Genomic DNA, 26,291 nt, shown 5'->3' with positions numbered 1-26,291 from the left:
TTTCTAGTTTTTTATAAACTGTAGAACCTATTTAAAAGCCTCCGCAGTTCCTCAGTCATGACGCTGCATAGCCCTAACCCTCCGCTTGGAATAATTTGAGTCCTCCAGCTATTTCGGAGAAATTAAAGTGGAGGGGGAGAAAGAAGTTTGCGGAGGCTGACTGGATCCTTTGCGGTACTGAAGCTTCTAAACTTCTGCAGAAGCCAAAGGTTCCACTTTGGGGCAGTAATATCAGACGGTATGTGAAATACCACTATTTCACATGCAGTTCTTCCTGCCCTTCCCTCTCAGTCATCAAAATTCAAGGCAAGCAAGCTCCCAACAGTGGGCATGTAAGAACAGAAAAGTAGGTGGAGAGAGAAAAAGCAATGAGCAGTCTGTGCAAGGAAAGGTGACCGTCTCCCCTCTGGTTCCAAAGGCTGGTGCATTCACACTGGAGTCCCTGCTGGTCTACCAAGGGCGCGAGCCCTAAGGCCTCCGAGTGACAGCAAGGCTACCGAGCTCAGAGGGGAGAGGCAGGCTTGTATTAAGTAGGGCTGTGCACTGCTTCGGATCTGGATCTGAATTCTGAACCGAAGCAGGGTGATGTGGACCAAACAGGTCCTGATCCAAAGCACATCAGTCCACATCAGTCTGAAGTGGGTCGGATTGGTCCAAATCGCTTCAGGTTGCTTCAGATGATTCTTAAGCCCAGACAGCCTGTCTGGGAAATGTGACCTTTTCCTTACGGTTAGAGAGGGAGAGAGGAGGAGTTGGGAGGGGGGAACTGAGCCTTGGAAAGTGCCATCTACCTGCCAGTAGGGCCAGACTTTTAACCCCGCAGTCTCCAGTCACAGTGGGGTGATGGCGAGTGGGGTGCAATCACTCCTCTATAAGGAAATGCTTCAGTGTTTGGGCTATTTAATGTTGAAGAAAGGCAAATAAAGGGGAGGTTTATACAATTATATGGAGCAGTGAAAGTGGAGCAGTGCAATAAATAAGCTGAGTTCAGTGTAGGGATGGCGGAGAATTCCGCCACGGACTCCAATGAGAATCTGCCCCCCCCCCTGGAGTCTGTGGTGGAACGGACTGCTCCCCCCTGCCACCCCGCGAAGCTCATTTGGGAGTGACCCTACCTGGCGCTGTCCGTCCGCTGCCATCCATCCCGTCCATTGCCGCTTGTCTGCGGACGCAAATGGCGTCAGGCGTAGCAGACGCCATTTGCGCCCCTGCCTTTGGCCATGAAGATTTATGTAGCGTATCACGGCAAAGAGCAGGGATGCAAATAGCGTCTGCTACGCCATTTGCGTCCCTGCTCTTTGCTGTGATAGGCTACATAAAGATTTATGTAGCCTATCACGGCCAAAGGCAGGGACGCAAATGGCGTCCGCAGACAGGCAGCGGCCAGAGCCGGCTGGCAGCTCTGCAGACTCCCCACGGAGCAGAGCCGACTGGGGAGGATTCCAGGGGGAGGACCAGATCGCCTCCCCCTGCCTGTGGACCCCCCCACGGACCCCAGGCAAGGGTATCCGTACATCCCTAGTTCAGTGAGACTTTTCCCCAGGTAATGTGTACTGCAGCCAGAGTGATCTTTCACTTTGTTTCTTCCCTTGAGGAGGAGCCTCAGGTCATCCCATGAAGATGCATAGCGGCAAATTCGGGACAGGCAAAAGGCAAGTGCTATTTGCCCTTCAAACAAACTGCCTCCAGAGATTAGGGATAGTGACCTCCTAAGGGGCGCTTTAAACACCTTCTGATTAGGGCCTCTAATTCCCTGTGTGGCTTGACAGTTTTTACCTTTTGTTTTAGTTAGGGATGGCGGAGAATTCCGCCACGGATTTCAGTGAGGCCGAATGCACTGGCATTTGGCCCCCCGCAACCCGTGACGGAACGGCCTCCCACCCCCCCGCGGAATCCCCCCCGGGATGAAGCTTACCTGGGGCGGATGTTCCAGCGGCGGCTCTGGAGGCGGCTCCGGCGGCAGCGGCAGCTGGTCTCTCGGCCGGCTGCAGCGGACTCAAATGGCGGCCGCCACAGCAGCCGCCATTTGCGTCTGGCCAGGCTGCTGTGATAGGCTACATAAGTATTTACGTAGCCTATCACGGCAAAGGCAGCCATGCAAATGGCAGCCACCACGCCATTTGCATAGCTGCCTTTGCCGTGATAGGCTACGTAAATACTTATCACAGCAAGCTAAAAAACCACCGCGTACGCAAATGGTGGCAGCTACGGTGGCCGCCATTTGCGTTCCCTTTTTTCGCCATTTTAGCCTACGTAAATATTTACATAAGCTATTATGGTGAAAAAAAGGGGAACGCAAATAGTGTAGTGGGCGCTATTTGCGTTCCCCTTTCTTTCACCGTAATAGCTTACGTAAATATTTATGTAGGCTAAAACAGAGGGAAAAAATGGAACGCAAATGGCGGCCGCCGTAGCCGCCGCCATTTGTGTACGCTTTTTTTTTTTCCGGAAGGCTGCCCAGCAGCTGGATGTCCGGCTGTGGGCGGCCCCGGCCGGTGGCTCTGCAGAATCTCCACGGAGCAGAGCCGGCCAGGTTAGGATTTCGGGGGCAGCACCTCCCCCCGCCACAAATCACCCCGTCGAAAAGGTAAGTGACTTTCATACATCCCTAGTTTTAGTCTTTGAGAAAAGGAAGTTTATGTGTGACTAGCACAAAAGCCATTGGCCCTGCCTGTCTGAAAGGTGGCAGGTTTAGTCAGCTCCGCAGGGATGCCCTGATGCTGGGGTAGGAGGGATGAAGCTTTATGGCCACTGTACTTGCTCATCTGGAGGGGCCCTTCCTCTCACATCCCAGGACAACGCAATCTGCAGTGCACTTGAGGCCCTCCTCCCTTGAGTCACAGCAGCAGTCGCTGGGAGCTCGCTTGGTTTTCCCCAGGAAATACAGGCCAAGGCAGGGCTTCCGCCCAGTGGTGCGGTGGCAAATTCGGGAGTGCAGGGCCCCTTCGTGAGTGGCACAGCCACGCCATGCACAGCCACGCCCCCTTCTAAGATTGCACAGCCTGGGAAGATATACAAGCTTCAACCGGGGTCCAAAAGCAGTGCAGCTGAGAGTAAGGCAGGGGTCTTTCAACTGGACGTGTCTGAGGGAAAAATGCAGGGGGGTTGAAATCTTTTTCACCCACCCACTCAATGAAACACAAGCATTTTCAGTTTTCAAAATAGGATACTCTATGGAAGCTTCACCCTCTCAACTCAGCCCTCGTGGGCAGATCCCTTCTCATTTAAGCAGCCCCCTTGCAGTCTCCCGTAGCGCCCCAACATGACCCATTAGCCTCTCCTAAGGTCCTTCATTATATCTCTCCCCTCCTGCAACAGAAACGTCCACGCCCCCAGCTGGATTGAAACACACATACACACCCGCACCCCTTCTTTCTCCCCTCCCAGCAACTGATTTTTTTCTGTTTCCCTTCCCTCCACTGGGGTTTGTTTGCCCAGGTTCCTGCCAGCCTGGTACCCAAAATTGTAGCTGACAGAGCAGGTTGCATTTGGCAATTCTGCTTACTGTAGAAATTAATGTTCAAGAATTACCAGTGCAATCCAACGTGTGCTTATCTCGAATTACCTTTACAGAGACCGTGGGAAGGCAGCTAAGGCTTCAGCCCTGGGCACACTTACCTGGGAGAAGCCCAATTGGCAATTGGACATAATGGGACTGACTTCTGAGTGAACGTGCATAGGATTGTGTGATAAATCCTAAAAACTGGCACAAACCAACTCTTACAATGAATCGAATAATTCAGTAGCTGAACAAGACATCATCTTGCTTCCCATTTGCACCACCCATCTGCCTCCATCTTTTTCATGTTCATCAAGATGTGAAAGAAACTTTTCCATACAATTTCTCCAGCCCCTCCCCTCCTCCCGCACTGTAAAGCACAAAAAGGCACCAGTCCTAAAAACACTTACTGAGGGAGCTGATGTATTGCTGTGGCCCTGCTCTCCTTTCCTGGCCTGGAATTGTGGGAGTGGGATAGGATGGTGCCCTAGCTGGCTCTGGCTGCGGGACACAGTTTGGAGAACTGCCAAGAACAAGTTTAAGCATCTCGAGTGTTAAGGGTGATGCAGCAAGGAGCCCCTCTCCCCCTAAACCAACCTCAGTTAAGGGTATGTAAATCAGCTTTATGTGTGTTTTTGAATGAAAGGCACAAAACAATGGGTGCATATTTTCAAGAGGAGGACAAGGGTCTAGGCCATTCACATCTCCACACCCTTATTTCCTAAAGGCATATTATATCTAAATGGTGTGAGGGAAAAGGAGAACATAATAATGATAATAACTTGTATAATCAAAAATTAAGTTTCAAACAGCTATGTAACTTTAGATTACAAATTAAATTTCACTTTAGACTGTAAGCTGCTAGGGGCAGGGACCTGACTTTTTTGCTTATGATTCTCTGTAAAGTTAAGTACCACATATATTGTAAAAACCAAAGTCTGTGCATCTTCTGGAAGCAGCTGAAGACATGTATTATTCAAAGTGTATTTTGGTGACCAGCAAAAGGGAAGGATAAAGTAGATTAATTAACATATTGTTACCAGCCTTGAGCCTTTGGGATGAAGTAGACTATACATCCAATCAATTAAGGGTGAAATCTTAAGCATGTTTAGACAGAAAGAAGTCCTACAATTCCCAACATTCCCCAGCCAGCTTAGCTAAGCTAATTGTAGTACTTTTTTCTGTCTAAACACACATAGAAATGTGCCCTAATTAAATAAATAATACCTCAGATATAGACATCAATGATGATGCGGGGGGGGGGGGTTCTACCTAAGATAAAATAGTAACCCTATCATATGGATAGAATAAAGCCTCATGGCCATGGGGCTTACTCCCAAGTATGGGGGATTACTCTCAAGAAAGCACAAAGCAAATATATGGAGAAACTGAGTGTGTGTGTATGTGGAGAAGGAGAACAAGAAAAAAGCTGTTTTACTTAACACATATATTTAAAGACTGTCAGGGTTGCTGGTAATGTGCACTTTAGGCCCTCACCCTCTGCAGGAACAGCCAAGAAGAAAGGCAGCAGGCTGCAGGTTTCCCCAACCTGGCACCCTCCAGATCTGCTGGACAACAACTCCCATGGGCTCTAGGCAGCATATTGGCTATGCTGGCTGGGGGTTGGGGGATGAAAGGATTTGTGATTACAACACATCTAGACGGCACAAGGTTGGGAAAGGCTGGGTGAGAGATGCAATGGGGAAGTTCTGCGGCCCTTGCTCAGAGCTGTGCGGGCTGTGTGGAGGCAGGCGAGGCGGCCGCTATCCATGTACATGTCTTCTCTGAAGTAAGCGTATAGATTTCAATGGGGTTTATTCCCAGGTATTTCTTCTCATTTAAATTTAATTTTCAAAATGTCTTTTCAATTATTTTTCACTCACATAGACTTCCTCTTTCTTCTCTCTGCCCTCCCCACACCATGACCCCACGCCCCACCACTGCCCAACAAACTGGCTGAGCTGACCTATCTGAGCCTGATGTTGGCCAGTGTGTTCTGGGGCACGGGGCGTGTCATGTCTTTCACTGCAGCGGCAAATGCAGGCTGGGTAGCCGCCGCTCTGCAACTGGCTGGGCTTGCTGGGGGCAGGGACTGACGATCAGGATCAGCCTCTCTAGCAAGCCACCCAGCCTGACCCACTGCTCCCATCCTCCCCAAAGGTGGATGGCGACAGCACAGCCCCATGCACGGGTGCGGCAGGCAGCTCCTCCATCACTCCATTGGAGTGAGACAAGGCAAGGGAGGGGAAAGGGACCCTGTGCTGGGCGAGGCTGCTCCCCAGATGGGGGAGGGGGAGTTGGTCACTCTCCGTGTCCCATGCCTGGCACAATAGCAGCAGCAGCAACTGCGCCTGCCTGCCCCACAAGTAAACCATGGTGGCAGCCCCCCCCCCCGCTGTTGCCGCAGCCAGCACCAGCCCTGAACAGGTGGCTGGTGTTGCAGGATGAGGAGGGCAGCACCGGGCACTGGCATGGAGCACAGACGGGCGGAAAAGCCGAGAGCTGAGGAGGAGAATAGGGGCTCCGAGAAGGGGCTGCAGAACTCCCTCAGGCTCCCCCTCTCGCCCCCCTTGTCTGGCCGGCTCTGCTTGGAAGACGAGAGGCAGCCGCCAGCTCCCCACACTGCCTTCCCCTGCTCCCTCCTCCCCTAGCAGACTGCGACCCGGCCAGGGGCTGGCTTCCATGAAAGGGCAGGAGCGAACCCCAGCGCGACCTGCCACCACTACACCGCTGCTTCCACCTCCTGCTGTGGGTACAGTTGTCCCTTTTCATCCGCAGACAGAGGGTCTCGTAGAGTGGCAGAACTGCACCCTGAATATGCCATTTCAGAGAAGGTCTACATTCCACTTGTGGTAGGACCAAGATATAAACCATACCACCACATTGTAGCTTAAAGCTCCTTCTACCATTAACTAACCTTTAGGAGAGGCATTTGACCACTGTAGAATGAGGAATAAGTCAGGAAATCACCCCCTGCCTCCAGGGAGAACTTCATGGCAAGGGAGAGACCAGCCTGGCCCTATCCATTGGCCAGAGAGGGAGCCGCTGCAGGGAGCTTGCGTTGCCCTTCCCGGCCAGAAAGTGCACCTATGAGAACTTGGTTCTCCTCCTCCTTCCCATGGTGGCCATGATGAAGGCCAACGTCTTGGCCACCATTACACCCCCAATTGGACAGATTTGCCTTTGCTTGTCAGGATCTGCCCTTGGGCCTGTGTGAAGCTGAGCAGCTAAATCAAATATCCACATCTCAGGAGTCAAGGCAGCAGGGACCTTCCCCTGCCATATGCAGAGAGATGTTCTCAAGTCATCCTAGAACCACACCTGAAATTGATCTAGCAGGATGTTACCTGGGAGAACCCTCAGACCTAGGATGACATGTTGACTTAACTCTGTCTCAGAGGACCCACCTCTACACTGTCTTAGAAACCTGGCCTTCAGTCTTCTTGGCAATCCCTCAGGCTACAGAAAGCAACGTCTATACCAAGTGTTCCTCCACCTGGTTTCCAACAGATGTTTCAGAACAGAAGCCCATCATTCTGAACAAGTATAGCAATTGGCTCTGGTGGCTGGAAATGATGGGAATTGCAGTCCAACACATCTGGAGGGCACCAGTAGAGGACTGCAGGTCTATATCAATCATACCAGAGATACAACACTTTTCCAGGTACAATTGCAGTTGCAGCCCATGAGATAATGGGCCTTCTCAAGGAAGAGATCCAAATTTTATGACGAGCAGGGTTTATTGAGCCCTTCAGATGCAAATGGAGAAATCTTTTTGAAGACACTTAGGGAACAAAACCTCAGGGACTGTCACTTCAGAGGGAAGTCCACTTTGCCTCAGGAAGCACCAGAAATGGTCCGAAGAGGCCCAGTTTGGCTGGATCATCAGGCTTCGACTGGATCCCATGCACACCCACAGCTTACGTTTCTGCGAATTTGGATGTTACAGGGTGAAGTTGCATGTTGCTTTCTTTCCTTCGACATGGAACCCAAGTGCTCCTAATGGCGTAGGCCACGTCAGTTCCCATCAGCTGCAGCCAACAATGTTTGGGGGTTATGGGAGTTGTAGTCCAGCAGCACCTGGAGTGCCATAGATTCCCTGCCCCTGGTAGAGGCACTCCTTCAGATAACCTGGTCTTAGACCATATAGAGCTTTAAAGCTCACAAATAAATAAACTCAGTTACAGTAGTTGGATACTGAGGAAATTACTAGGGGTGGACGAAAGTCACTTACCTGTCCTCGAAGGTTGTTCGCGATGGGGGGGAGGCGCTTCGCTGCTCCCCCCACAAAATTCAGGCCGGGGGGGAGGCTTCCTGCCTCGCCCAGCCGAAATTCAGGCCGGGGAGGAGGCGCCTCACCTCGCCCGGCCGCAAACTCCAAAGTTTTTTTTAAAAAAAACAAACGCCCCCGTGATAGGCTACGTGACGATTAACATAGCCTATCATGGCTAGATCTGCAAAGTCAGCCGTGATAGGCTATGTAAATCGTCACGTAGCCTATCACGGGTGACTTTAGAAAAAAAAAAAAAAGCGCATACGCAAATGGCGGCCCCCATAGGAAACCGCCATTCGTGTTCCTTATTTGGTCGCTGTAGTCTACGTAAAGATTTACGTAGACTACGGCGAAAATAAGGGCAATGCAAATAGCGTTGGAACGGGAATGGTGGCTCCCTATGGGGGCCGCCATTATCTCTACGCACTTTTTTTTTTTTTTTTAAAGTCACCTGTGATAGGCTACGTGACGATTTACGTAGCCTATCACGGCTGACTTTGCAGATCTAGCCGTGATAGGCTACGTTAATCGTCACGTAGCCTATCACGGGGGCGTATTTTTTTCTTTTATTGCAATGGCGGGGGCGGCAGCCAGTCGAAAGACCAGCTGCCGCGCCCGCCCCGGACGAACACCCGCCGAACCACCGGCCGGACCCGCCGCCGGGAGGGACATTCGGCAAAGGTAAGTCCCGTCCCGGGGGGGGGGGTGCGGAGAATTTCTCCCCGAAACTTGTTTGGGGGGCCGAACACGTTGGCGCTCGGCCCCCCGAAGTTTCGGGGAGAAATTCTCCGCCATCCCTAGAAATTACAGTCACACCATAAGCCCCTAGTGAACCGTTTTTCTGTAGGAAACCAAACCAGGGCTAGATACATTTGACAGGGCACTAGACTGGAAGGACATATTGCAAAGTGATAGATTCCTTAATTCCTTTTCCGTATAAGATGATCCCTGGTGTTGAGATGGGGCCTCAGCACAATAATGTAGCATTTGGGGAGAAAGATGCAACCCAGGAGACCAGCACCAGAGGCCAAGATGGAGAAGACCTCCACAGCCACCATGGTCTTCCCCTTGGTGCTCAGGTAGGTTGGAACAAAGGAGATCCACACACTGCAAAACACCAGCATGCTGAAGGTGATAAACTTGGCTTCATTAAAGCTGTCAGGCAATTTCCTTGCTAGGAAAGCCACTGTGAAGCTGATGAGAGCCAGGAAGCCCATGTAAGCCAGGACAGCGTAAAACATGGTGACTGAGCCTTCATTACATTCCACTATGACCTCTCCAGCCAAGGCATGGAAGTCCAAATTTGGGAACGGGGGAGAGGTCACCAGCCAGACAGCACAGATCACAGCCTGGATGAGGGGACAAGCCAGGGCAATGGAGTTTGTCAGTTGTCTCCCCAAGAGTTTTCTTGCCATGTTTCCTGGCTTGGTGGCCATGAAGGCCAGAACCACCATGACCGTTTTTGCCAAGATGGAAGAAATGGCAACAGAGAAGGTGATGCTGAAAGCAGCTTGTCGCAGAAGACAGGTGACCTTTGTGGGTTGGCCAATGAAAAGGAAAGAGCAGAAGATGCAGAGCAGGAGGGAGAGGAGGAGGATGTAGGTTAGGTCTCGGTTGTTGGCTTTGACAATTGGTGTGTCACGGTGTTTAATGAAGACTGCTAGCACTAGACTTGTGATAAAAGAGAAGGAAAGGCCCAGAGAAGTTAAAACAAACCCCAGTGGCTCTTGATATGAAAGGAAGTGGGTCTTCTTGGGCATACACTGGTCTTGGTTCCTGTTTGCGTGTTGATCTTCTGGGCACGGGTCACAGCGATCTGCATCTGGAATGAGCAAAAGGAATGGAAGTATCTCAAAAATGACATACATGTTATTTATATGGGGACTGTTTCACCCACAAAGAAGGAGATGGAAATATCCAATCCCTAGATTGCTATACACCTAAGGGTACAAATACCCTTTTATTATTTTTTCTTAAAACTTCAGCAAACAGTTTTCATAAGTCCAGTGTTAGAAAAGATACAAAACACTGTCTTGTCTTGTCTTTTATTCATATGATGGCTGACTGTACCAAGCACATCCTCAATAATCTGCAAGGAAGAAAAACCCGAAGTCTGCAACAAGAAATAAAAACTAGTTCACTGCAAGGAAAAAACCATGACCTTTCAGCTGCACTGCCTTCTGAATGGACAAATAAATAAATACATAAATATCTTTCATTTTTATAAAAAACAACAATAACAACCCTGAGCTCTCCTCTGAAGAGATGTGTTGGTGTAGAAGCTGGGAATAATGTTAAAGAAATCACTACAGATAAAAAGGTCCATGTATTTGATATGCTCCAGTTGTTACAAGGATGACCAACCATATGCCCTGATCCATGTTCCGCCAAAACAGCTTCAGGCCTGATACCAAAAGAAACTGACCAACAGACCAACAACAACAACTAAGGATGGAAATACGATCTTCAAAAAATAATGGAAGAAAACCAAACAGATTTTGTCGCTGAGAGTATTAGTACTGTCTGACAGTCATAATGTTATTATTTAAGTAAGATTTTATTTATTTATTTATTTATTATTAAATTTATTAATCGCCCATCTGGCTGGTCACCCAGCCACTCTGGGCAATGTACAGCATATAATAAAACAGTTTAAAACAATAAAATTCTACCATAAAAACATTTTCTAAAATACCCTAACCCACCCCAAATGCCTGCCTGAACAACCACGTTTTTAATGCATGACGGAAGCTCATTAAAGAGGGGGCATGGCAGAGTTCCCTAGGGAGGGAGTTCCACAGAGTGGGGGCCACCACAGAGAAGGCCTTCTCCCTCGTCCCCACCAGTCCAGCTGCCCTGGCTGATGGGACAGAGAGAAGGCCATCCAAGTCTGATCTTGTTAAGCGGCCTGTCTGGTGTTGATGGAGGTGCTTCTTAAGATAGGCTGAGCCGGAACCATATAAGGTTTTAAAGGTCAAAACCAACACCTTGAATTTGGCCTGGAAAACAACTGGTAACCAGTGCAACTCCTTCAGCACTGGAGTGATGTGATCTCGCCGGCAGCTGCCTTTAATCAGGCGAGCCGCCGCGTTCTGTACCAGCTGCAGTTTCCGAACCGTCTTCAAGGGTAACCCCACATAGAGCGCATTACAGTAGTCTAAACGAGAGGAGACCAGGGCATGTACTACCGATGGGAGCAGATGGTCGGGAAGGAAGGGGCGCAGCCGCCGTATCAGATGGAGTTGATACAGCGCTGTCTGGCTCACAGCTGACACCTGAGCCTCCATGGACAGCTGGGAGTCCAAAATGACCCCCAGGCTGTGGACCTGGTCTTTTAAGGGTAGCCATACCCCATTCAACACCAGGTCAACATCCCCCAGCCTCCTCTTGTCTCCCACCAAAAGTACCTCGGTCTTGTCAGGGTTCAGCTTCAGCTTATTCCTCCCCATCCAGCCACTCACCGTCTCCAGTCATTTGGACATTTAAGACATTGTGAAAAGTTTGCAGACCAGTAAACCCCAGAGGTATGCTTTCCAAAGTAGTATTTCTAGAGGAAAATATTGCTAGGGGAAATGACACACTCTTCTCCATGTCTATGATCTTGCCCTTCAACCCCACACAACCCCATTCTTGCCCTAGTATATTCTGTACTTTTATATTGCTCTCAATGCTTGAGGTACCTGTCCAGCTGGAAATCATCCCTTCCGTACAATGATCACATCTGTAGCAGCAAACCAGCTTCCCCTCTGGAACTTTTCTTTGGTGTCCTGGAAAGCACCTCTCCACACACCTGGCAAAAGGCATCTTCTAGAAGGGAAAGCACAAACAGTTGAAGAGCGTCTCTACACCAGCCTAAGATCCCGCATTTAAAACACTGCTTTCTGCTTCGGTTTTAAATGGAGGATCATGATGAGCTCCCTTTACACGTGCCTCCACCCCCCTTTCCCCCTCCTTTCCCCCCATTTCCGAGTCTTCAATATATTTCATTATACAGTATACAAATATACAGTATATTTTTCATTATATATTTCATTTTTTGTGTGCAAAGATTGTACTTCACAACTGGAAAATAACCCCCATCTGTGACTCAGTAGGCTTTTGGTCTCATCTGGAAAGATGGCTTCTGTTCTCAAAGGAAAGAACTGCATTATCCTTTCATTCTCCCATGACCCTGGAACATTCACTTCAACCCCACCTCTGTAGCCCAGACGATAGCATCAGATTGAACAGTGAAGTCTTGGCCTGAGGGAGCTCCGAGATCCACCCATCCGACTTTCACAGGATAAAGAGTTCCATTTGGGGAAAAGATCCAGTTCAGGATATCATATCTCTTGCCATTTTCTGCAAAAGAGACCTCATCTCCAGCAGTGTTGTTAAACCAGACACTCCTCAAAGAGGCAAGAATCTGAAATGGAACAGATTCTTAGAAAACAGGGGAACTTTGAGTGAGGTTAGGTGACTTCTAACCTACTGTAAGTGCCATTAACTTAGAAGATGGGACCCCCCCTGTATTCTGTTGTTTAGTTTAATGCTTAAGATGCATTGACATCAGAGCTATCTGCCCTTAATACATTTGCTCAGTGGTTTGGCGTTGTCCGGCTGGTGTCTACTTGCTACAACACAGCCTCATAACTAGGGAAGGCGGAAAATTCTGCCACAGACTCCAGTGAGGCCGGATTCTAAAGAATCTGGGCCCCCGGAGTCTGTGGCGGAATGGCCTCCCGCCACCCTGTGGAATCCCCCCAGGATGGACTCACCTGGTGGCGGATGCAGCGGTGGCGGCAGCTCCAGTGGTGGCTCCAGCAACGGATGAAGCGGCGGCGGCTCCGGCTGCTGCCAGGCTGGTGTGGCCGCAAATGGCAGCCGTCATAGCGGCCGCCATTTGCGTCTCTACGCTAGCCTGTTATAGGCTACGTATATATTTACGTAGCCTATCACGGCTAAAGCAGGCATGCAAATGGCGTCCCCTACGCAGGACGCCATTTGCGTCCGCACCAGCCTGTCAGAGGCTGGAGGCCCTGCTGCGGATTGGCCTGGCCGATGGCTCCGTGGCATGGCCGCGGAGCAGAGCCAGCTGGGCAGGATTCCGGGGGGGAGGACTGGATCGCCTCCCCCCCATCAAGGATTCCGGGGGGAGGGACGGAGCGCCTCCCCCCGCAGAGGATGCCCCAACTGGAGCCAGGTAAGGGATTTGTACATCCCTACTCATAACTTTGAGAGGGAGCTGGAGGGGGTTTCCTTGTCACAGCAATTACACCAACATCTGGGGGTCTTCGGCTGCCTGTCAAGAAGGAACCTGGGTAGGGGGAGCAGCCTGCTGTTTCCTTCTGATTGTTGGAGGGGGGGACCAACACTGCTTTGTAGACTCGAATTACCAATTTGGGATAGAGGCTTCCCTGATTCCTCCCTCCTCAAGATCCATAGTTGTAAAGACATAATTATTCCAAAGCAGTATACATCTCCGGTAGTCTTCACCCACTTCCTAATGCTCTTCAGCTGAAATGAACTGCATGGCAGTGTTTCTGTGGTGCTTGAGGATGGACCAATAGCCCTTCTCCCAGGCTACCAAGGAACTTTTATATGATTGCCAAATCTGAAGGAAGATGTTACCTGCCATGGCTGAATATTCAGAATCCTCTTCCCTTCCCCTGTCACTCCACGTTTGGATCCAGATGAGGATATGGCATGCAGTGCATGTGCCACGGAATAAACACTGTTGTAGATGCTGTAGCTGCGACTGGACATGCTCATTTCAAACACTGGGTACAACTGGTCCTTTAGCTTCTCCTTCCCGGTACACTTTCCCCATCCCTGTTGAATCTTCTGGCCTGAGTTCAGAAAGTGACACCTAAATGCCCTTTCCCACCACAAACTGAGGAAGATGTCTCCTTGCGGCTGGAGGGGATCTAAAGCTGAGAGAAAATGCTCAAAGTTTGGCACATCCCTCCTGTGGACTCTGAAGTGCAAAGCACCATGGATGGTTCTTAGAAGTTGCCCGCTCAAAGGGGATCCTGTCGTAGCAATTTCCCAATGCGATGTCATGATCCAGACCTTCCTAAACGGGATCTCGGTCTTCAGTTCATGAATACCCAACCACAGTGTTAACTGTAGTATAACGCTGGAGTCCCCAAAGGCAATCATCACTTGGGGCTCAAACCAAGAACTAGGGATCGAGCCAGTATCTACTCGAAGAATATGGAGCGGGTCGAGTAACTTGAACGTGTCAGTGATGGCCACGCAGATGTCATTCTGCTGGAGCATTGGTGTCAGTGTCTGGATGAAATGCTCGCCACTGTCATCAGTATGAACAGCCAGCCCAATCCAATTCCAATGGAAATGCAGGAGCAGCCGGACCAAGCCCACATACTGTGGCATTTCATTGGGATCAATCCGGTAAAAGGAAGGAAATGCCCCTTTTTCTCCCTGAACTGGGTCAAAGAAGCCATAACCGAGCTGGAGGAAGGAAGGTCCTGTTAGTCTGTGGCAGAAAAATTCTGTGGGACTTCAAAAGCAAGCACAATTGTATGGCACCAGCTTCCACGGGCTGTTAGCTGACTTCAGAAGCAGGATCTCTTATCCAGATGGAAGACATGCATTTCAGGGCTGCTCCCCAAACAGAATATTGATAGCCCAATACATAGAAGAGTGAGAACTTAATGTTGTTGCGGGTGGGGGGCATCCCCAGTTCCCGGAGGGGTAGCTGTGTTGGTCAGTTGCAGCAACAGCAGGGAGCCTTGTAGCACCTTTTGGGCTTGCGAGTGTGGCAAAACTGCCCCATGGCTTTATGTCTTTAAACTCTGTGTTTATGGTTTAATAGCTGCTCCATACGTTTGAGGTGGCCGACAGTGAGTGGGAATGTATTGGTCCGTATGATGGGCTGAGTGCCTGATGCCGGGTGACTGGTCAGTGAGAATGTTGGCTGGGAAGGGGTGCAGGAGCATCCGTTACAGGGAGCAGCTGAATACATAGGTGGTTCAGATAAGGATTGACTTGATTATCGTCATCATCTCCTGGGGATGGGGCAGGGGTGGATTGTGGCTTAAGGCCTTAGCTGGGGTTAGGGGATTAAATCACAGTATAACCAAGAACAAGAGCTTCATAGTAATTTTTTAAAATAATTTAAATATTTATTTAAAACTAAGTAAATGGTTTTGAAGGACAGATAATGAAGGTGAAGCTCCAATATTTTGGCCACCTAATGCGAAGAGAAAACTCCCTGGAAAAGACCCTGATGCTGGGAAAGACTGAAGGCAAAAGGAGAAGGGGACGGCAGAGGATGAGATGGCTAGATAGCATCACGGATGCAATGAATATGAATTTGAGCACGCTCCGGGAGAGAACGCAGGACAGGAAGGCCTGGCGTGCTATGGTCCATGGGGTCACGAAGAGTCGGACACGACTGAACGACTGAACAACAACAAAAATGGTTTTGGTGATTTTGCACAGAGTCTGTACTTGATTCATAATCACGCTGCTCATACATATCCAAGGTAAAACTGAAAGGCCCACTTCACACAATTCACTACCCTTAAAGAAATATGAGAGTATTAAAGGGGGTGAAAGGCGGAAGCCTGAGGTGGGTGGGGAGAAGCTGCCCAGGCTGGGGTAAACCAGATCCCCTCTTGAGGGACTGTACGCTGGGACAAGGGAGAAGGGGTTTCGCTGCACTGAGCCTTTAAGGTGACTCAAGACTCATTTTTATTTCAACCAACCTGAAAACATTTCTTACACAACAGACCCATTGCTGGCTGGAATTAGACACGCAATGGCCACCCGAGATTCCTGGCTACCACCAAGGCTATCGAGTGGCAGGTTAGCCAAAGTCCCCCAACTCCTGCCACCCAGAATGGGGGCAACCCAGCCACTGCATGGGTGAATCTGTTTTCAGAGATTGGCCCGTATACCTTACTGCTCTCAAGCTCTGTAGGTCCCCACATCTCTCCCCAGAGGAATCCCCTTACCTGTGGGATCTTGAAGATGCCCAGTAAGGATGCGATCTCCCTTGAGGATTTGGAGTGGAGACCCCCAATAACAGAGAGCAGGTTATCCCGTCTGTCACATTTATAATTGGGAACCATTCGCTCCCGAGTAGAAAGCAGGGAGAGGCTGTTCTCGTGCATCAGACGGACAATGTCCTTGTGCTGGTAGATGCGGAAGCCCAGCGTTGTGTTGGGAAGAAGCATCGGATCCTTGTTGAGCTCAGTGATGGCAAAAGTGAAGGCCAGGAAGTGCTGGTAGTTCTTGATTATCGTCCTGCAATGATGAGAGTGATATTGGGAGGTGGGAGAGGGTCCCAATGAAACTGCTGAGAAGTGGATGGTTAAGCTATCCATCTGTTTCAACCCTCTTTAAAGAAAGAAAAGCTTCCAGACCAAAGAAATCTACATGAAGGATTCAGAGAGAAATTCAGATGGTGCTATTGACTCACGGATATACAGAGTCTTTCTAGTTGCATTTCATAAGAATAGCTGAAGAGCTCTGCTGGATCAGAGAGTTAATTAATCATATTTATAATGTATGTATTTCATGTTTCAACTTTCACGATACAAACGATTACACGGGGGCCTACTGATAAAACCAAAATGCAATAATAAAAACAAAATAAGACAATAGTTTTAAAGAAGAAAACATTAACCAGGATTATTCCCACAGGGGTGCTCTGTCAGGCTTCACAATGGCTAATTGCTCGCAATTGAACCAGCCTCCTGCAATAATTTGTCAAAGGAGAACCTCGTAAAATGCACATGAGATGACGAGACCTTCTGGATCAGGCCAAGGTCGTTCCATCTAGATCAGCAAACTGTTTCTGCCTGTGGTCAGCCAAGACGCTTCCTGAGAACCCCACAAGAAGACATGAAGGCAACAGCCCTGCTTCCTTCTTCTCCCCCGCATAGCAACTTGCGTTCAGTGGTAGACTGCCTCTCATATTGGAAGCTCTACTTAGCAATCTCAGTTAATTTCTGCAAATGGGCCTGTCATTCAGGAATTGCTCTGATCCTTTTTAAAGCAAACTTAACCCAGCAGCCAATCGGTGCTGGCAGGATTAACCCAACTGCACCAAAACTCTCATATGGACTAAAGTAGCATCCAACATAAATCAGTCCTTTATTCAGAACCATGAGGACTGGAAACTTGTTTTACTTTTAGAAGGAGGGCCTTAGTTCAATGTCAGCACACTTCCTTCGACTGCAACTGGTCCCAGTATCGATCCTTGGCATATACAGTCCACCCTGGCAGAGAGAAACTCTGTCTAACTCTAACTCCCTGGAGAGCTGCTGCTGCTAAATACGGAGCTAGGAAAGGTTAGGTGATCTGACTCAGTATGAGGCAGCCCAGTGTTCCTGTTTAGAGCACTCCTGTGTTCAGAGCCATGAGGGCTGGCCTCTGACTCTGGGTTTAGCCAAAGGAACCAAACAGCCCCTGCTCTGCACAAGCAAGGCCCCAGGTTTGCTTGTGCAGACAAGCAAGACAAGTTGTGCAGACAAGTTTGCCCCAGCAGAATTTCCAGGTAAGACGAGGAAAGATAATGACTGCCACTCAGTGCAGGAGAGTCTGTTGCACAAAATGCTAGTTTCGCCCCTTGGAGGCTAGTCCAATTTGCCCCAAAGAGGAGAGTCAACTTCAGGCTGGGTCCAACTCGATTTTATTGTTTGCAAACAGTTCGACAAAGGAGCTCACGCTCAAAGCAGAGTCGACCCTGGGCAACCTCCGCGCTACAGTTTTATCACTTAGCTTGCATTCCTCAGCCAGCGTGTTACTTTTGATTGGTTGCCAGCGGTTTGCTTAGCAACCTTATCTTAGGGTTACTGCCTGCTCATTCCAGGCATGCGCAGCTCTTACAATACTATGTGCTGCTTAAGACACATACAATGGCTTTTAGGTTACATTTTTACTACAATTCCCCCCTCAAAAGGCTTTTCTCAAATTTATACTCTCTTTGGTCCCGCGGTGGACTATGCACTTAAAGGCGCAAACTATTATTGCTGTGGCATTGATGGTTTTCTCTAAACAGCAAGTGAGGCCTAGGACGCCTTTGTTTTAGCTACTAGAATGTTGACAACAAAAACACTTTTTTTTGAACTTTTAGAACTCAGTTTTGTTCCGTTCATCAGGAACCCTTGAAACGAGAGCACCCTCTTTCTGTAGAGCTACTTGAGTCCTTTCAGGGGTTCATTATTCCAACGGTGACCTTCAGGTGGGTCAGCTTCCGGTGTGACCCTCTCTGGTGCAGGTGATGCCTTTATTCAGTGTGATGAATCCACCTCTTTTCTTTGGCGACTTTCATAGCAATGGGAGTGGTAAGTAGGATCTGAAACAGACCCTTCTGCTTCTTGGTAGGTGGTTCATCTTTCTAGGACTGGATTAGCACCCAATCGCTGGGATTGAGATTATGCACTGGAGCATCTAAAGGCCAGGATTGGTGCGGTGTCGCAAACCTGTGAAAACAAAACAGACTGCAAAGCAGTAACATAACCTTGAATCTTAAAACTTTTACTTTTAAATTCACATTTAAGCTATCAGCCATAGGTAATATCCGAGGTGGGCACTTGTGGAACGTTTAAAAGGTGTCAATTTAATACTTCCCTTGGGGGCGCACCATACTCGAGTCAAGGTGATTGGCAAGGCCTGTGGCCTTTCAACTTAATCTTTAAACAAATTTTAATGAGCATTGTCTTTAAGGTGCGGTTCATCTTCTCAACTTGACTTATAGATTGAGGTTTCCAAGGGGGGTGTAGCTTCTAGTTAGTTTGTTATGCCTGGGCCACTACTTGCGTCACTTGTCTAACAAAATGGGGCCCCTGATTTGATTCACTCTCTTTAGGTAACAAGAGCTTAGGGATTACTTTTTAACAGGATCTTGGCTACTGTCTGAGCGGTGCAGTCAATTGCTTTTATTATTACTAGCAGGTACCGATAGCCATGAGTCTGGGGCAACTCTGAAAAGTCAATTTGAAATCTCTGAAAAGGATAGTAAGCGCATGGGCGACTTCTCATTTGAGCTGGGGGCTCAAGCATCTTTGAATCATTTTTGAGGCACAAAAGGGCAGTCAGCCACTGTTCTCAGGTCTTGGTCTAACCTGAAGGAGGTGCTATCTGCCTCGGGCGCACCCAAAATTGGGGTGTTAAAGGGGGATGATCCCTTTATTAGCTAACCATAATTTTTGAACTTCTCAATGAGCGGCTTCAAGCCTGCACAGGTGGCTTTTTTCAGAGGATACTGCCTTACGCACACAGGGCTCTCCCTTTTTAAAGAAGATTTTAATTTGTGTTATGCATTTGGTCGGGCAGGGGTTCTGTCTGCCCACACACATGGATCAACATTCTCTAAAATCTCAGTCCCTTTGGCCTCTGACACAATCTTGATTGCTTGAAGGGCCATTCGATAATTTGAGCCCTGCATTGCTGGCAGCTGTACTACAATCTGATTATCACGGAAGAAGATTTTAGCTTGCAGTTTTGTTAACAAGTCCCGCCCCTAGAGGGCAACCAGGTATGCAGATGAAACTACAAAGGCATGTTCCAGTATGTTATTTCCAGTCTTCGTGAGGAGGGGCTTACACAGGGGCAATTTAGTTTGTTTTTTTTTCCCCCTTTAATTTCTTCTATAGTTACATGCTTTCCACTTTCTCTTGCCGGGGGGCTTCACAGGGATCATAGAAAATGTGGCTCCAGTATCTACTAGGGCTTTACAGTCCTCGCCACCAACCCTTACTTTTACCTTGGGATTCTCCCGAGCGTTTGTTCGTAGGGTGGTGGCCCTTCAGCTAGACTCCCCCCCACTGGAGGACCCTGCCAGCATTTGGCAGCCTTCAGGGTGAGTCTCTTTTCTCTTTTCTTTCAGCTCTGGACAATCTTTCTTCCAATGTCTCTTCTCTCGGCAATACGCACATTTATTGAGCCCCGGTTGGCCCTTTCCTTTTCTGCCCCCCCCCCCTCTGGTCACTTCTGTGCTCTCAAGCTGCTGTTTATATCTCCGCCCATGGTGGCTGCCAGCATTGCCTTTTCCTTTTTCCAGGAATGGCACTTTTTTATGTGCTCTCATGTGCACCATAGCTCTAAAAACTTCATGATCTGGGGTCTGATAAGGCTAAAGCAGGCGGTGATATTAAGGCTTGCTTCAATTTAAGAAAAGCCTTTTTTATTTTAATTGTCCACTTCTAGTGGGTAATATTTTTGTTAAAGCTTCATACGGGGGCTTCACCCCTTTTTATGGCTACTATAGCCTCCCTCTTGTAACAGGCACACTTATCTTTTGGCTTGCCTGTTCTGCAAATCATGTTTCAAATTCTCTGTGCCATGCACCAGTTTTAACTCTTTGTTTTCTCTGCAAGTTAGGCTGTTTGCCATTGCTTCGACAGAGACTCACTTGCTTAGATCTTCAACGACACACATTTGGGATAAGCTTTCTTTCTTTTTTAAGCCTTTTTGTCTGCTACTTTCTTCTGCCTTCTTTTATACCTTTTTCATATCATTAAAATCTAACCCCATGACTGGAAAACATTTGTTTTGTATAGTAGGGCATGGTGGAGCAGATCTAACCATTATACTGCTCCTCTGACTGCATGGTCAGGGCCCATCAAAATTAAGGGAAGGGCGTTCTCATATGTGGAAAGAATTCCAAGCCACCATTTTTGCATCGGCAACTCCACACCGCATGAGTTTTGGCAGAGTGTCAGGTTTGCCTCTGAGCAAATGGAACGTCAGAACAGTTCAGATTTTGAGAAAGAGCTGGAACACATGGGGCAGGAACTTTCTTAGGCTTCAGAAACACAGCTGGGCTTAGAAGTATCACGGGAGAGTGGGGGACTCTCTCTCTCTCACCTCTTAAGAGAATTTGCTGCCCCCTTTTTAAAGGGAAACTAACTTTCGTAGTTTCTCTTTGAACTTTTTGAAGGCTGTTTCCTTTGTAGTCTATGAATCTCTAGAAATTTGTGTCTGTATGCTTCATTAGGGTAAATGAAATCAAAGCCTTGGAAATCATAGAATCATAGAATAGTAGGGTTGGAAGGGGCTTACAAGGCCATCGAGTCCAACCCCTTGCCCAGTGCAGGAATCTAAATCAGAGCATCCCTGACAGATGGCTGTCTAGCCTCGTCTTGAATGCCTCCAGGGTGGGAAAGCCCACCACCTCCCCAGGTAATTGGTTCCATTGTCGTATTGCTCTAACAGTTAGGACGTTTCTCCTGATGTTCAGCCGGAATCCAGCTTCTTGTCACTTGAGCCCATTATTCCGTGTCCTGCACTCTGGGATTATTGAGAAGAGATCCTGGCCTTCCTCTCTGGGACAACCTTTTAAGTACTTGAAGAGTGCTATCAGATCTCCTCTCAGTCTTCTCTTCTCAAGGCTAAATATACCCAGTTCTTTCAGTCAAATGCAGCTTTTTATCTGAGTGTTGAAATCACAAATCAAACTGTACACTGAGCTGATCACAAACAAACACACAATCTACAACAACGGGAGTTTAAGGCTATGACAAGCCTCACAGTACTTTTTACGGCAAGTCTTTAACTGGCCAAAGTTCCAGTCCATGTGCAGAGTGCCTCTAACAAAGAAGGCTTTGGGCCATAAAGAAGGGATGCGTTTTAAGAAAAGCTCTGTGTCTCTTCATCAGTTCGAATGGGGAAGGTGTAACCTTACACCTCTTCTAGATTCCTCCACAGATAAGAACAGAGCAGTGCTGCTCAGCTTTCCAGCTGTGATGCTTTTCTTGTTTGTTAGTTTTTTTTGCAAATCTCACTCTTTTGTCAGGTCCTCACAGACACCTTCCAGCCTCTCTGCTTGCTAAGGCTAAACCAGCCACGGCGAAGGGGGGTTAGGCAAGTCCCCCTTGGCTCTGCCCTGAGTAGGCTGACAGAGATAAGCTCACACAGACCCTGATATTTTAAGAACTTGCTCTGTCTTTGTTTCTTGATTTTGCCACAGTCTTTAAGTCATCAAACAAATCTCTTTCTTCAGAAGTTGCAACTTTTTCAACTGCTTTTGCTTCTTCTAACAAACTTGGATATGGTGGCAGACAAACTGTCTCTGGCGGGCCCCCTCCCTCCCCCAACAACCTCTCCTCCCAACCTAACAGACCGAATCAGATGGGGGGGGGAGCTCAGGGCACCTTGGGCAGGGTCTCCCAGTCTTCAAGCTCCTTCCATGGGGCTTGAATCGGGGGGAACAGGGGCTTTGGGCTTCACCTCGGAGCATACCATCATGACTTTACAATATTGAACTTTATAGTCAACCTTTTCTCACCTTCAGTGGATTTTGGTTGGCACTCATCCAAATGCTGATAACCTCACCTTCCCTGAGGCAAATTTATCTCTTACTACTTGATTCAGACACTACCTGGGGTCTCTTGCCCCTGTGGTCCTTTGCCAGTAACACATTTACACATTTACACTTCTGTAACTAAGGGGGATTCTTTCCGCACCAATTCAACCAACCATCAATATAGGCGAATTGATCCCATTGCCCATTATTCACCACATTTTTATATACAGCATTTACAATATTTACACCAAAGGATCCTATGTCTGGCCAACTAATTCCAAATGCTGGCCATTCCAATTGACAGAGTGTAACCAGCTTGCCTTTCGACATCTTAGTACACGGAGTCTGACAAACCTCAGACGCTTGACTTTGCTAAAGTTCTTTAGCATGCATCCCGAGGGAGTGGCAGAGCTTTCTAAATGGGAGCTACCCGCCCCCATTGTGCCTACCTCTATTTGAAACCACACATGGAGCCTGACAAACCTCCGACACTTACACGGAGTCTTACACAGAGTCTGACAAACCTCAGACGCTCCGAAGGCAACTCAAACAGAAAGACAGAAGGGAAATCAAGTACTTACTCTGCCCAACACCCTAGTGCCGTCTCTTCAGACCCATTCAGCCTGGTTGACTCAATCAATGGAGTCCACGCCTTTAACCTCCTGGGTGTCCCGACCCCCGTTCTCTGGTGCCGTGGCAGACCTCAAAGGCGGTCTGGCGCGCCCCACAGGCACCTTCGCCGGTTCTGTCGTTTGACCCCAGGGTGGTCCAAGGGACTCCTGGCTGCTCGTCAGTTTGTTGCACAAAATGCTAGTTTCGCCCCTTGGAGGCTAGTCCAATTTGCCCCAAAGAGGAGAGTCAACTTCAGGCTGGGTCCAACTCGATTTTATTGTTTGCAAACAGTTCGACAAAGGAGCTCACGCTCAAAGCAGAGTCGACCCTGGGCAACCTCCGCGCTACAGTTTTATCACTTAGCTTGCATTCCTCAGCCAGCGTGTTACTTTTGATTGGTTGCCAGCGGTTTGCTTAGCAACCTTATCTTAGGGTTACTGCCTGCTCATTCCAGGCATGCGCAGCTCTTACAATACTATGTGCTGCTTAAGACACATACAATGGCTTTTAGGTTACATTTTTACTACAAGTCTGAATTATGCGCACCAATGAACGGTCTGTCTCCATAGAAGGACTCTTCCCAGGTGGTTCACTCAGTTTTGTTTTCCTCCTTTTACAAAGCACCTACAGGGGAACTGCTGAATCCAAAACGTATCTTAACATACATATCAAATGATACATACAGAGTCACAATTTTAAATGGGGCCCAGGTTGCTGTTAGTGGGAGCAGCCTTTTTGCGTAGAAACAGAGAAGAGTGCCAGGGGAACCTCTTATTGGGCTGTTCTTTTCTTTTCCCTTCTTGGGATTTCTCCTTGGAGAGTGGAGCTAATCTGTCAGTGCTGCATTTTATGTATATTTCAGGAACTGCAAATGTTTTGTATGAAAGTTTAGTCCTTGCCATAAATATACAACTGACTAACCATTAATGATTTCAGCCTTGGATTATCAGAGCCCTTATTTCTGGGGCTACAGAAAGCACACAGTTATTGCATGCTACAGAATCTCATACACATCGTGCAAAATGCCTGAACCGTCCAGCCGTACAGATGCTTTCAGTGTTTCCCAACCTTGAGTTCCCAGATGCTGCGGTTGTTGTTACAACTCCTACTGTCTCTTGCACTTGGCCATAGATGATGCTAATTGTGGTCCAAACAACATCTGGGAATTCGAGGATGAAAATCAGATCAGGATTTGGAGACATCAAGGCTGCAGGATCGATGTCATTTTTTACAAGCACCCTGAGATCCCCGAAGTGGACTCTGGTGCAAAAAGATGTATACATAGGATCAAAGTATTCTGAGCTCAGGGGTCTGTTTTGTGTACCAGCCCACTGGCCTTGAACCCAACACCCCACTCTTGGCTTAAATTCAGCTGTATAATTTAGGGTGGGAGGGAGTCATTTGTTGCTGCACTTATTAAAAAATTGGGACTCAGAAATGCTTGATGATCCACTGCAGATCACCCAGAGATCTACCAGTAGATCAAAATCTGCCTTCCCCACCCCTCTCTTAGATGAAGTCTCCTTGTGGCAGGTGGGGGGGTGTCATTTCTTAGCCATTACCAGATTGCTAATAAGTAAACAGATTATCGGTTAGATCTGCTTCTGCTGCTTTCACAAAACCCATCAGAATGAAGCCAGAGAAGAACCCTCAAGCCTCCCACTGTCATTACAGGTTGAAGCCAGTCATTATGAGCCTCTGAGACTGATATATTCAATCAGGGAAGTTTGAACAACAGCAGCATCTCAGATGGGGGTCCTTGGAAGGAGCCCTCTAATCTGAAAGCAAAGCAGGCAAGCATCTATCCCAGATAACTCTTGTGGAAACGTACGCCCGAATATTGGAGAGCTGCAATGGGGCCAAACTACGGAAGTCCTGCGTCTTTTGGTAACGATAACTGCCAAGCAGTAAATTCCCACCAAGAATAATGTCTCCGGGCCTGTAATAGTCCTCTTGACGTTCATAAGGAAAAGTCCAGAGGCACGTGATACTCCGCATTGTCTGGGTGGCCTGGGGCAGGATCAGAAAGAGCAGCAGCAGCCACCAAACCATCAGCAACGCAGACAGACCTTCCCTTCAGGGTCAGAGACAAGCAGGATCTGAAAGACGCAGACTTCTCAGGCCCAGGCAGGGGAGTTAGATCTTAGCAAGAAATGAGCAGAGCTGTTAGCAAGAAATGTCACACAGGGGCTCAGAATGTCTTTATATTAAGCAAGTTTTCTGCAGGATGTCTTTGTTATTGACTTCCTGGGTGGAAATCCATGGGGGATTCCTCAAGAATTACTGTCATTTCAGCGATGATTCCAGGCTAGAGAAAAACCCAGAGCCCCGGAGTGCTGGGCTCCCTTTGCACTCTGGAAGGAGAAAAGCAGGTTTGCATCACGCTTTGCTTTTCTCTTGGCCAGTTGTCGAGTTCTGCCTTTGGCCATCCCTCAGGCTGCAGATAGCTACTTCTAGGCCCACCTTCCCCAACCTGGTGCCCTCCAGACCTTTTGGACAAGAACACCCATAATTCCATATTGGAGGAGGCCAGCGTCATCTTGAATTTTGCAGGGCGAAATGACATCTCTTGCTGCATGCGTATTTTTTTCAGGAGTGTGACAGATAATAAAATGGAAGAGTGGCACAGCCCAAGCTGAGGCTTGAGTCTCACTGGGCTATGGTGGGATGGAAAGGCCCATTGACATGGCTGCATGGCAGCACTCCCTCCAGCACTGCAGAGCTCAGGTGGATATCTGGCTCTTAGGAGAGCTTCCGGCTACGAAGCAGGATGGATGACAGCTGGAGCAAATGGGGCAGAGCACAACTGAGTGCACCCCCTCCTTCCTACCAAGTGGCAGTGGGGTGGTGGAGGAGGCCTACTTCTCCCCCACCAGGGCGCCCCCAAGAGGACAGGCGTGACATGTTTGGTCAGGCTGTGGCCTCGGGCCTGTGTGAAGCTGAGCTCCTAATTCCAAGATGGAGTCAGTCCAGGCTTGGGCCAAAGTTCATTTGCCAGACTGATGGTGGGGAAACAGAGGAGGAGCTGGGTGTGGCAGAGGCCGACTCGATTTTGACAGTGCAGCGGGGAGAAATAATTCCTCACCCATTTGCACTTGTATAGCTTAACTGTGTCAGGTCTTAATCTTGCCCTGAGTTTGCTCTTTTTGACCTTTCCTTAGCAGTTCGAAAGCAAGAAATTGCAAGTAGATAAATATGTTCCGCCTCGGCGGGAAAGGTAACAGCATTCCGTGCACCTCGGTGTTCAGTCATGACTAGGGGTGGACGAAAGTCACTTACCTGTCCTCGAAGATTTCCCGCGGTGGGGGCGAGGCGCTTCGTTGCTCCCCCCGCGAAGTTCAGGCCGGGGAGGAGGCTTCCCGCCTCGCCCGGCCGAAATTCAGGCCGGGGGGGAGGCTTCCCGCCTCGCCCGGCCGAAATTCAGGCCGGAGAGGAGGCGCCTCGCCTCGCCCGGCCGCGAACTAAACAGTTAAAAAAAAAACGCCCCCGTGATAGGCTACATGACGATTAACGTAGCCTATCACGGCTAGATCTGCAAAGTCAGCTCTGATAGGCTACATAAATCGCCACGTAGCCTATCACGGGTGACTTAAAAAAAAAAAAGAAAAGCGCGTACACAAATGGCGGCCCCCATAGGGAGCCGCCAT

At 48.7% G+C, this 26,291-nt stretch overlaps 1 protein-coding gene across 4 annotated transcripts; it reads right to left on the bottom strand.

Moving 5' to 3' along the window:
* Positions 1-2,375: 2,375 nt before the first annotated feature.
* On the bottom strand, positions 2,376-26,117 carry LOC146355653 (vomeronasal type-2 receptor 26-like). 4 transcript variants are annotated; one of them, XM_084830728.1, is made up of 6 exons: positions 15,734-18,220; positions 13,383-14,225; positions 11,968-12,177; positions 11,453-11,579; positions 9,489-9,594; positions 2,376-7,530 (listed from the first exon to the last, which is right to left on the bottom strand). In XM_084830728.1, exons 1-6 carry the CDS (start codon positions 16,103-16,105, stop codon positions 7,527-7,529), a joined length of 1,662 nt encoding a protein of 553 aa, XP_084686854.1. In that variant the 5' UTR covers positions 16,106-18,220; the 3' UTR covers positions 2,376-7,526. The 4 variants fall into 4 exon arrangements, with proteins under 4 accessions (XP_084686854.1, XP_084686853.1, XP_084686851.1 ...); XM_084830727.1 differs by lacking the exon at positions 2,376-7,530 and adding an exon at positions 22,614-26,117 and having other exon boundaries at positions 8,576-9,594; positions 15,734-16,025; XM_084830725.1 differs by lacking the exon at positions 2,376-7,530 and having other exon boundaries at positions 8,576-9,594.
* Between the last annotated feature and the right edge of the window lie 174 nt (positions 26,118-26,291).

Source organism: Heloderma suspectum, chromosome 2, assembly GCF_057233095.1.
Source record: "Heloderma suspectum isolate Gila_16-S chromosome 2, 16-S_ref, whole genome shotgun sequence".
NCBI lineage: Eukaryota > Metazoa > Chordata > Lepidosauria > Squamata > Helodermatidae > Heloderma > Heloderma suspectum.
Note: the sequence above shows the minus strand (reverse complement) of the source record. Positions and strands in the feature narration are given on the sequence as shown.

Excerpts from the sequence above, each read along its gene's own strand:
- LOC146355653 (XM_084830725.1), bottom strand. The coding sequence starts at position 16,105 with ATGGATAGCTTAACCATCCACTTCTCAGCAGTTTCATTGGGACCCTCT. Across the intron at positions 14,226-15,733 it reads GCATCTTCAAGATCCCACAG|CTCGGTTATGGCTTCTTTGA; the intron begins GTAAGGGGATTC and ends TCCTTCCTCCAG. Across the intron at positions 9,595-11,452 it reads GATGATTTCCAGCTGGACAG|ATGCAGATCGCTGTGACCCG; the intron begins GTACCTCAAGCA and ends TGCTCATTCCAG.